Source organism: Ictidomys tridecemlineatus, chromosome 13 (genome assembly GCF_052094955.1).
Source record: "Ictidomys tridecemlineatus isolate mIctTri1 chromosome 13, mIctTri1.hap1, whole genome shotgun sequence".
NCBI lineage: Eukaryota > Metazoa > Chordata > Mammalia > Rodentia > Sciuridae > Ictidomys > Ictidomys tridecemlineatus.
In genome coordinates, this window is record NC_135489.1 from 54570806 (window position 1) to 54583269 (window position 12464).

Sequence of the window (12464 nt, forward strand, 5' to 3'; positions counted from 1 at the left end):
GAAGAAAGCTCTCGTTTTAACGAGATTTTCTGAAGGGGAGAATTGTGAACACACGCGCGTGCGTATTTAAGCAACCCTCTTGATACTGAAGTTCAGAGAGCACAGATTCTTTCCCAGTTGTGTAATTACTTTCTCTTTTCAATCTTGGCCCCCAAATTGCCCGTACAATTAAAAAACTCATCAATTGAGCCTCATATGCTTTCTTGAAGTGTTAATAACTTTCTGGGAGAATAATGACCTCAGGAAAAAGAATGTTCTCTACTAAGACGCATTAAACGAATTAACTGCAAAACTATTAACCACAGAACAGTTTAGGACCAAGCTTCCTAAGTAAAATGAAAGTGGATTATTTGCCACATGAAACTTTTAATTGTAAAGAGAACTTCATAATTTCTCTGAAACGGATGGAAATAGAGAGCTCCCAAGCCTACATCTGCATCTCGTTTCCCCCACCCAGAGGTGTTTTTGTATTACATTGGAAGATTAGAGACAGTCTGCAATCTGCAGTTTATGTATTAAAATAATGTCTCTCTGTGCCTAAATGCTCTGTACAGAGACATTCTCCTGATGGTTCCTATTCAGGCAAGCTCACGTCAATGTGCATTGGTGGTTTTCAGTTACATCCTGAACTTAGGTCATATTTTGTTTATGAATTTGACGTAAATATCTAAACTTCACATATGGGTTGTGCTGAGAGCATGTGGTCTAATCCTTATAAACATGCCTCTCACTGCTGCCTTGTTCATGATTGTATACACTTGTCGTCCATCCCTACCTCCAGTACTCACAACCTCTGCTAGCTTAGTGGCTCGTCACGTGAGCGTTTCCACTGCTGTGGAAAGCAGTAACTTTATAACAAACTGCCTGCTTTTCAACCATTGAATATAATATTCTCAAGTTGAAGTTCTCTTGAACTTGAGAACTCCTGAGGGATTCCAGAACATAATGCTTTCCTGCAGGAACTCCTCACCAAGAGACCATTTTGAGGAGAATACAGAAAGATGAAGGAAAGTCTGGATTCTCTAGTGTACTTTAAAATTTCAGCACGGCTGCTTGTGGATTATCCTGTGTGGATGGACTCCCTCTATATAAATGCCAACCCTCTGGCGCCATCTTGTGTCTTTAAGGAATAAAATGCCTCAACAGTCTCCAAAGAGCAAACCACAGACACCATCCCTATATGTCCCTGTACAAGCTAGAACAGGTGACATTGATCACAAGAGCATGCACATGTAGCCATGATTGTATTTAGGCACTAACTTAAACACTGTGCATTTATCAGCTCATTTAGTCCTCACATCAGTCCTGTGAGGTAGGTAGGATGACTATTCCCATTTTGTAGATAAAAAGAAAAGCAATAAGGTCTTATATAACCTGCCCAAACGCACACAGTGATTTGGTAGTAGACACAGGATTTGATCTAGTTCTAGAATAAATGTTCATAATAACTATATCTTGCTACCTCATTTTGAAGAAGCAAAATGTATTTGCTCTCAAATTGAGCAAATAGACTTTTAGTATAAAAGTAAGGCCAAGGCCTTTGAAAATAGAGATGCTATACAAATCTGGGGTTATTTTAAGTATTTGGTTGGCCACCTGCTTTTACAGTGGCATGAAGAGAGGTTGATAGACAGAGGCTCCTGTCCAAGTGAACAAATTTACATTGTTGAGCACAGAACCTGAGTCCTTACCACTGAAAGCTGTCAGGAGCCCTCCTGTGCCACCAGATGTTAGCAAGAAATGCTGTCAGAATACATTAGTGTTGTTTCAAATGTGTGATTATTTCTGTTTTCTTGTTAGGAGGGCCTCACATCAAAGTGCAGTTTCAAGCCTTACACTTGATGGTCATGGCACTTCCTGATGCCAACAGGGATACAGCCCAGGTATGTTGGGTTGACCTCAGGGTTTGTCATGGGGGTCATATTGCTCAAAGGAAATGACTCCTCTGGAAAAAATTGAAAACTGATGACAACTTGCAGATCCTACCTGAGCATGCTGCAAACTGCCTTTGCACACCCCTACCCCACTGCCACTGTGCTGAGGAAGAGAAAGTCTGGAATCTTCTTTGAACATTTAAATTCCATTCATTTAATTCATTCAAGGGATATTGAGTGTCTACCCTGATGCCAGGCACTGGGCTAGGTATTAGAAGTAGGAGAAGAGACAAAGATGAAAGGCTTAAATGGAACAATGTCAGAAGTAAATGAGATCATTTTATAACCTGTAAAATACAAGACTGTAATTGTTAGTTCCTCAGCTGCTCATTTTAGTGGCAAAAAAAAAAATTAATAGGTAGATTTTGGGGAGGAAACGTGAAGTCATTGGATTAAATGAAACTTCCAAAATGTTTTGTGTTTTAAAATGTGTGAAAATAATACAAATTAAATAATTTTAGAATTTTAGACATTACTTGATAAAATCTGGTCATTTTGCAGATTAGGAAAATGAAGCTGAAAGAAACAATTTGTTCATTAACATATAACAGAACATTTGATAGAATCATATTTCATAGTTCTTTATCTCAGATATCCCTCCCTTTATTTCAAATTCATTGCTTTGTTGTATGTTGATTAAAAAAAAGAAAAAGTTTCTCTTGCCATTTCCATAGTAATTCTGAATACAATAGAAGATTTGTTTTAAGTATACAGGTATTTACAGGAATCTTTGAAAAAGCCCATAATTTGGAACCCAGTAAACATATGCTGAAACAAAACTGTGTCACCTCTTATCAGATGACACTCTGTGTGGTGAGGACCGTTCTCCTACACAGTAAAAACACTCATGTCAATTATGTGTTGATTATATCTTCAACATAAGGATGGGATTACTGAACCATAACAATGTCAGTCTCTAAAATAATTCAGTAATTTTTTAAAAGAGAGAAATTTGTTAGCTTGTTTTGGGTGTTTGTCTAAACCATCATATTTTATTGAAATCAAAAGTCTATCTGGTGCCCAATATCTGATTTCATAATTATTTTAGGCAGTTTCCAAATAAGTTATTAGTCAAACTCTAAAAAGAAAAGTGGAAATTTAAAAGGATACTCTACATAATGGATTCTTTAGTTTTATAGCTGTGTTATTTTGATTGAATCAGTAGTTGAGTAAACATATTTGGCATTGACTATAAAGTTAGTTTATTAACATAAATTTTATATTCAAATTTAGGGCCTAAAGACTGAAATTAAATCAAAAGTATATATAAATTCTGTATGTTGTCCAGTCCTGCTTCTAAAAGGAGATTTAAATAAATGATCAACTAAGTATTGAATACTCAATTTTTTAAACTTAGTTCTATTTTATTTTTGTGGTACTTGGGATTGGACCAAGAGGTGCCCTACCATTGAGCAATGTTCCCAAGCCCTTTTTAGTTTTTATTTTGTGATAGAGTCTCACTAAGTTACTGAGGCTGGTTTCCAACTTGTGATTCTCCTGCTTTAGCCTCCCAAGTTTCTGGGATTACAGGCATGAACCACTGTGCCCAGTTGATTTTTAAATTTTTATATATATATATATATATCTGAGTCAAAATGTCATCTACCCTTTCATATAACTGAGAATGCAGCAATTGTCAAAAAATCCAATACATTTCTAACAAAAGATCCCCCAAAAAGTTCATGGAACTGGTGATGTTATATATGCCCATACTCAACATGTACACCATGTCCACACATGCTTGTGCACCCGTGCGCATATGTGCGTACACACACATTTTTTTTGGTTGTTGTTGTTTCCATTCTTAATTGTGCCTGGATCTAAAATCTAAGCTGGTATGGTATAGCAGTCAAGAATGTTAACTGTAGGGCTGGGGTTGTATGTAGCTCAGCGGTAGAGCGCTTGCCTAGTGTGTATGAGGCACTGGGTTCCAATCTCCGCACCACATATAAATGAATAAAGGTGCATGACAACTAAAAAAAAAAAAAAAACATGAAAATAAATGCTAGCTCAAGAACTGGTTTCCTTGGTTCAGATCCTGGCTCTGCTAGTTAATTCATTGGTGCTAGGAAAAGCCACTGGGCTCTTCTTCACCTCTGTCTCCTCATCTGTAAAATAGAAACCTTTTAGGGTTTAGAAAGATGTGAATAAGTATAAAGCATTAAGAATAATGCCTGTCCTATGTTAAATCTTCAGATAAATAATAAACTATTCACATAAATAATAAGCTATTATTAATACCATATGCTATGCATTTTCTCATGACAAATATCTGTAGTAGAATTGAAATTGCAAAACCAAATATTAGTTCCTTTTGAGATTTCGGTCTTATTGATGAATTTCTAAAGGTGAGAATCTATACTTTGGTGGCTCTATAAGATTTTTCTAATTATTTCTTCTTCCTCCTTCCTCCTCATCTGCTTAGAACAATTGTTTGTAAGCATTATTTTCCTGTGGGCAGTTGAAGATTTCAGAAATGAAAAGCAATAGAAAAATATCATCCAATAGTAAAATTTAAAAACTTTTTCAATTGAGTTTACATTTGGGCAGATGAATGAAATATTTATATTGTTTAAATTTGTTTTATTTCTGAAAGAAGAAGTAACTCATTTTTAACAGTAATGCTTCAAATTAAAGGTTTATTTTAAAGAAGTACTTCTTTCACTATAAGCTACATTTCATGTTTATTTGAGCTGCGGAGTTTTCTCTCCCTGTTTTATGTTTAATTTTAATATTTGTCAGATTGTTTGAAACAAAAGAAATAAGAAGATATAAGCTATAATTTATAGAGACCCCACAAATAATAAATTCTCTAAAAATGTAGTTATTTTATGAAACAATCAAATAAAATTTTCTTCTTAGAACTTTTAAGCAGATTAAGGGGAAATATGACACATTTATGCATTCTACACTTCTGACATTTCCCAGTGTCACAGTGAGTGGGTATAGAAATGAGTGGTCGCAGCCACTGGAACCATGGACAGTTTACAACAGTATGACACAATGCTATTTCTTGTTAGGCCCTCATGACATTCTTCAATAAAGTGATTGCCAATGAATCAAAAAACCGAATGAGTTTGTGGAACATTTCCACTGTAATGGCACCAAACCTTTTCTTCAGCAGAAGCAAACATTCTGACTATGAAGAATTACTGTTAGCAAACACTGCAGCCCACATCATTCGCCTCATGCTTAAGTACCAGAAAATTCTATGGAAGGTAAGTAACAATGAAATGACTGTCAGGCTCCCCTCCAAAGTTCACCAGCACCAGGAGATGATGTAATGATTCCGTGAAGGTGCAACCCCCTTAGTTAGAAGGAGGAAAGATGAGAACGTAGATTCTATGCCTGCTATGCCGTCCACTTAAGCTGTCTTTCCATATCCACAGGTTCTGTAGCTCCATATTCAGCCAACCACAGAATGTAATTCTGAAAAATTTTTGGAAATATTTCCAAAATATTTTTCATCAGTACTGAATATGCACAGATCATTTTTTACCATTATTCCCTCAAGAATACAGTATACAGTATGCTTTTTACATAGTATTTACATTGTACTGGGTATTATAAGTAATCTAAAAATGGATTAAAGGTATATACATAGGTCATGTGCAAATACCAGACCATTTATAGAAGGGACTTGAGCATCCTCAGATTTTGGTATCTTGAGGGTGTTTCAGGAACCAGTCTGCCTTGTGTACTGAGGGATGACTATACATTCTTTGAGAGCTCCTCTTTAGCATGTTTTCCCTATTAAACAGAAATCCTTATTTTTTTAATTCCCTTTTACAATCAAATGCCACAGTTCCTCCTTCCAAGATGCTGAGTGGCACAGGGAGAAGCTAACATAACTGAGGGAGGTTTATTTCAAGTAGTTTCCGTCTAATCAAGCTATTTTTCTTCTCCAGGTTCCATCTTTCTTAATCACCCAAGTAAGGAGGATGAATGAAGCCACGATGTTGTTAAAGAAGCAGCTCCCAAGTGTGAAAAAGCTGCTCCGGAGGAAGACCATAGAACGGGAGGTGAGAACAGGGAGAGCGCACACTGTTCGCCTTCTAGACTTACTTCTCAAATGAAGGCCAAAGTAACTTTTTTAATAATTTAGAATCAACAATTTTACATGGTCTTGTGACTATGACTGTGGCCTTTCCATTTTGTTGAATTTTGACTAAAGTTCTTGAGATATCTATCTCATGAAGATTGTTTAAAATTCTGTTAAGGAATTACTGGAACAGCTAGAATGGCTCTCAAAAAAGCTGCAAGTTGACATTTTCGTCCTCGTGAACTGGATTTAAGGGCAATCCCATATCCAGTATGTCAAATAAGTAGGGAAAAAGATCTCTTTAGGGATGGAATAATATGAGAGATAATCATCAAATGGCTTTCGGTAAATTTATTGCATTCCCAGGAATTTTTCCTGTAGCAAAATTATTTGTGTAGAGGTATGTAATATGTAAAACAGGTTTTAGAAGAAATATCTTCATTGATTCAGTTAAACTTGGGGGTGATCCATGAATATCAAGCATTGATTTCATTCAACCTTAAGGAGGATCCAGATACTTGAAACTCACTTCATCTTTGAAGGAACTTGCACCTAATGTGAGAAGCAGATGTGTCTAAGTGCATGAATACCCAGGATATGCCTGAGTGACAGACCAGTTGTGCAGACAATGTCCCAGGACCGTGCAGAGGATAAAGATATGTGCATCAGCTTGAGGAATTGTGGATGACTTGACGGAGGAAGTAGTGTGCAAGTTACATCAGGAAAGATGGGTAGCACTGAAAAGAGAGAAAGGAAGGGATGTTTGTTCAGAGAAAGAGCAGGGAGGCAGGAGGCAGGAAGCAGGAGGCAGTATTGCTACCTGATTCACCACAGCACAGTCGTGATGAAGGGCTGTGGTCCCTTATAGATTGTAAGCAAAGTGACTTCATATAAGGAAAACCAACACTTGCATTTGAAGGAAAAAAACTTTTAATTTATGAAAAAATTCAAACAATATTAAATTCATCATTTTAACCATTTAAAGCCTACAGTTCACTGGTTTTTAGTATATTCACAAAGTTGAAACTTCTTTTTTCAGTAGTTGTGTGGATAAGACATATTTTCTTTCCTGGTTTGAATGTCTACTAACTTTTTGTCAAAGACTGAACATTCTGATATTATGATGTGGCAACTTTAGAAATCAGAACCCTCCTACCAGATCCCTACTCAGAGTTGGTTGCCACTGCTTGTTATACCTATTTAGTCACTTTTTTGCTGAACTAAGTTTGTAATGTCTGTTTTGTGTGGCTACTAAAATCGCTGTTCCATGAGCTTAATGGTTAGCTGTTGACTTAATGGGGGCTTTGTTCAATGACTAGAAACAAACCAACCTCACAGTCTTTGCAGATGAGCTGTGTGAGTGTTGGGGTCCCCTTTCCCTCCTCAACCAGGCAGTTTCTAACTCTTCCTGAGCCTTCTGCCTCCTGCTTGCACAGTACCTGGAGATCAGCCTAGAATTTATGCCTTTTTCAGGTCTTTTCCAGTCCTGGGCTTAGTAGTGGCTGAGTACTTAGCCCTTTAAGTTCTTAGAAATGTCAAAGTTTTTCAAACCCTTATTCCCTAATGCAGCTCAGTACCCAGCCTTGACTCCCAAGATTTTCAGTTATCTGTTTTTCCCAGCTCTTATCCACTGCATCAGGCAGCTGAGACTACAACATTTGCCTATAGATGTTTTCAATATTACACTTCTTAGCACAGGTCAGGTTCCAAGTTAGAGGACATAAAGCAAGTCTTTTGAGCCAATCTTCCAGGGATCACCCAGACAGGTCAAAACAAGTTTTAGGATTCTTTGTGAATAAGGTCCATTTTGTTCCCTTCTTACCTGTACCAGGAATGCAGGCTGATGTCTTCAACGTTTGCAGAGCTAGGGAGACGGGGTGGGAAGAGTGTAAGTGGAAACACCACAAAGCTTGCTTTCTTACTGAGATTCGGTTGTTTTTCTTATTCAGACAACCCCCTGGTTGCAACCTTTAGGTTAGCATCCAGAGTTCTGAAAAAGTTGATACTGATAGTGCTTGCCATTTTTTTTTATGGAGGGGTGGCCTTTTAGGGTTGCTTGTGCTGTCCTTTATACTCAGGAAAATATTAATGGCATAAATATGATACATGTGGAGCTGAAGCAGAGGCCTGGTTGCCAGTTACTACCTATATGAGCTTGGGGAAATTTCATTTACTCTTTGAGCCTCAATTTTTTTTATCTTATAAATTGGAAGTTAAGTAATATCTATTTTACAGACTTATCACGATGTTTGAGTCATATACTATATATGTAAAGCACTTTGTAAACTTTATATTGCTATATGAATATCCATTATTTTATTTTAATGTCTGGATTATATATGTGGATTGGTTATGTGTAGCACCAAGGTTGAACTTAAAGTTTATAAATACCATGGAAGCAATGGTCTTTCTTTAGCCCTATTATAATATATTGTGTAGGAGAATTGTTTATTTTTGGTGCCAGGGATTGAACCCAGGGGCACTTAACCACTAAGCCACATCCACAGCCCTTTTATATTTTATTTTGAGGCAGGGCCTTGCTAAGTTGCTGAGGCTGGCTTTGAATGTGTGACCCTCTTGCCTCAGTCTCCTAAGCCACTGGATTACAAGTATGTGCTACCACCTGGCAGTATTGTGCTTATAATTCTTAATTTTGGTTGAATAGGCAGTTCTTTACTGAATTGCAAATTCAAAAGCTAGAAAAGACTGGAAAAAAATTAGCCAGTCTTGACTTCCCCTCCTGAAGACAAATAATTTCACCAGAATATGTCTACACAGGAGCATATAATCATGTATATTTCCACATATGCTGTATGCACAGATTAGCAAATATGAATACAACTGACCCTCTATATCAATGTCCACTGCTTCTGATCTGATTTAAAATATTCAGGAAAAAAAATAACATTAGTACTGAATATGTAGACTTTTTATTGTTATTATTCTCTTAAAAATACAATATCTATTTTTACAATATTGGGGTTGTGGCTCAGCGGTAGAGCGCTCGCCTAGCATGTGCAAGGAACTGAGTTTGATCCTCAGCACTGCATGAAAATAAATAAATAAAATAAAAGTATTCTGTCCAACTATAACTATATATATATATATATATATATATATATATATATATATATATTAAATGCAATATAACTACTGTCCACATAGCATGTATGTTGTCTTAGGCCATCCAGAGATAATTTAAGGCCTACAGAAGGATGTGCCTAGGCTATGTGCAAATGCTATACTATTTTATATGAATGACTTGAGCATCCATGCATGTTGGTGTCCACACAGATCAAGGAAACAATGCCCTGAAGATACCAAAGGTCAGCTGTGTATGCTCTTCCCTTTGCTTCCCTTTGTTTTACATGAATGATAACAAACAGGAACCACCATCCTGCATCTTGCCTTACTGACTTAGGAAATCATAGTGATCATTCCATGAGTCCACAAACCCTGATCCTTTGCTTATTTTGAATGTTTTTCCATAGGTGTACAATAATTTACTTAAGCATCCCCAGATTATCGAACTAATTAGATGGTATCCAATCTTTTGATATTACAATTTGTGCGACAGTGAATAAACTTGTTTATGTCGTTGTTCACAAATGAAGTAATTTATAGTATAAATTTATAGATGGGGAAGTGTGTGGTCAAAATTCATATACATTGTATATGAATATATACAATGATAAATACTTAAAACCATAAAGATTGTACCAGATTCCATAAGCAGCTCATGCTTGGTTTCCCAACATGAATCCTGAAGACTAACCATGTTTTCTTTAGGGTACAAGCCCCAAGACTTCAAAGGTACTACAAAAATCACCCTCTTCTAGAAGAATGGTAAGAAAACAAATAGTTTCCTTTCCCCCATTAACTACCTACATACAATCTGGCTGCATCTACCACATTCTTGTATAATTTTGATCATGATCTATCCTTCAAACTTGGCATTTATGGCATGGAACATAAAGCAGTTGTACAGAGACTCAACTAACTGATGATTGTGAGGTGTGTGGTTAGGCATTCTATATACAAGTATGAATGCCACTGAAAGTTGTAAGGGAAGTGGGGTTGTTATGATCATAAGCCCAATAAAACCAAAGCATGAAATTTATCTTATAGAGGCTTCTGGCTGCAGAGCTGGGAGGGGAAGGACATGAGATAATCAAGGAGTATTTTGATTGTACAGTCTTGGCTGCAGTGAGCCAGGAACTCTGCCCCCTTTCAAATCCACATCCCTCACCATCCATTTTCTTGCATGTTCCCTCAGTTCTTGCTGATAATACTAGGAAAGTGTTAGAAGATCTGACCCTTTTTAAAACCAGTGTTATAGTTTCCCAGGTCTGCCATAATAAGGTGCCACAAACAGGGTGGCTTTAAATAATAGAAATTCATGCTCTTATAGTTCTAGAGGCTAAAAGTCCAAATCAAGATGTCAATAAGCCCAGTTTCTTCTGAGGGATGTGAGGAAAGATCTGTTCCAGACCTCTTTTCTAGTTTTTGGTGATGCCAACAGTCCTTGGCATTTCTTAGCTCATAGATGCACCACTTCAATCTCTGCTTCAATCTCCACACAGCATTCTCACTATATTTGCCCGTCTTTCTTCCACTTTTTTTTAATTTAAAAATTGAAGACTGTTTATTTGATTCTTTTAGACTCAAGAGTCTTTAAGCAATAGAAATATCCTTTTATCTAAACATATTAAGTATCTTGTAACTGTTGGATGAAATATTTTAATTCTTAAAATGTGAGCTAGTAATTTTTCTATTAAATTTATTTAGTTATTCTAATATGTTGTACATGACAGCAGAATGCATTTCAATTCATAGTACACATATAGAGCACAACTTTTCATGTCTCTAGTTGTTCACAAAGTAGAGTCACACCATTCATGTCTTCATATATATATAATCAGAGACAATATTTGGCCTTTGTTTTTGGGGGGATTGGCTCACTTTGCTTAGCTCTAACTCCATCCATTTACCTGAAAATGCCATTTTATTCTCTTTTAATGCTGAGTAATATTATATACACAGTTTCTTTATCCATTCATCTACTGAAGGGTACCTAGTTTGTTTCCACAGTTTAGTTATTGTGAATTGTATAGACATTGATGTGGCTAAGGTTAACAGGAACAAATCTCTTCTACTCTTGAAAAGGACATAAGTCATATTAGATTAAAAGCCCACCTACTTCAATTTGATTTCATCTTAACTAATTACATCCTCAATAACCCTATTTCCAAATAAGATCACATTCTGAGGGTCTTGGAGCTGGGACTTCAAATATGATTTCTAGGGAAATAGTTCAGCCTATTATATTGTTATTCTAGAGTATGTAATGAGTCAATTCCTATGCACTTTCTCTTATCAACAGTACCATCCTTTAAGAAGTTAGAAATTTAGAACAATTACCAGAGGAATAGATTTGCAAGTGGAAATTTATTTCTCTTCAGCTACATAATTATTATAAAAGTCAAAATTTTTGAAGCAAATGGAATTTTCCACTCTGACAAGACAGAAATTTCTGTTAATCAAACAGAAGCACAACCCTTTGAATATTCCATTTAGCTGAAAGCCCCAAGGTCTGCTAATCACATCTTTCAAAAGCAAAGACACCTTCTTCCTCAACATAGTCACATTCTGTTCTGTACAGGGTTAGCAACATGCTTTGCAGGCTAGTTTCAAGTGCCCATGTAGAATTTTATTTGAGCTGGCCATTCATGGCCACTTAAGAAAAGAGGGTATTTGAGAATTGATTACTATTTTCAGAAATTTGGCTTCTTAAAGTATTTTAAATGTTGAATTGTACTTAAAATAGGCTTATTTAGGTCGTTGTTCAATAAAGACATTGATGGAAACATTAGTTTTTTGACAAAAGTCAGTTTTACTCTTTTCATTATTTTTAAAAATGTTTTATTTTTATTTTCATATTTTTTAGTTGTAGTTGGACACAATAATCTTTATTTTTATGTGGTGCTGAGGATCAAACCCAGTGCCTCACACAGTTGAGGCGGGTGCTCTACCACTGAGCTACAGCCCCAACCCTCTTTTCATGATTTTGACATCTATGTGTGTAATTAATGAAAGGAAAATCCCAGACTAAGTTTGGTCATTAGTTATTCTCTTGGTTAAAAAGAAAACAGTGCTCTAATCTGGTTAAATGTTGGTCATATTGACATGAATTTCTAATTCTGATTACTTGATTTCTAATTAATGTTTCTTAAATGCAGTCATTGAACTAATACTTCATCCTAGTTTGACACAATGTACTGAATTTTCCTTCGTTGACAGTCTGACGTGCCGGAAGGAGTCATAAGGGTCCATGCTCCTCTTCTCTCTAAAGTGTCCATGGCCATTCAACTGAATAGTGAAACTAAAGCCAAAGACATATTGGCGAAATTTCAATATGAAAACAGGTGAGTGAGTGTGAAGGAAGGTCACTTCACAAGGAAGAGGGGTTTGCATCAGATGAGTAAATT

The 12464-nt window shown here is 36.3% G+C and overlaps 1 protein-coding gene across 6 annotated transcripts in view; it reads left to right on the forward strand.

Annotated features, from left to right (window-relative positions):
* Positions 1 to 12464, forward strand: part of Arhgap28 (Rho GTPase activating protein 28) — a 186048-nt gene that overhangs the window by 161723 nt on the left and 11861 nt on the right. For all 6 annotated transcript variants that reach the window (XM_040275092.2, XM_078030362.1, XM_078030364.1 and 3 more), the window contains 5 exons: positions 1801 to 1883; positions 4955 to 5152; positions 5843 to 5956; positions 9766 to 9822; positions 12277 to 12401. In XM_040275092.2, coding sequence (XP_040131026.1) covers positions 1801 to 1883; positions 4955 to 5152; positions 5843 to 5956; positions 9766 to 9822; positions 12277 to 12401 — 577 coding nt within the window. The remainder of the gene's footprint in view (positions 1 to 1800; positions 1884 to 4954; positions 5153 to 5842; positions 5957 to 9765; positions 9823 to 12276; positions 12402 to 12464) is intronic.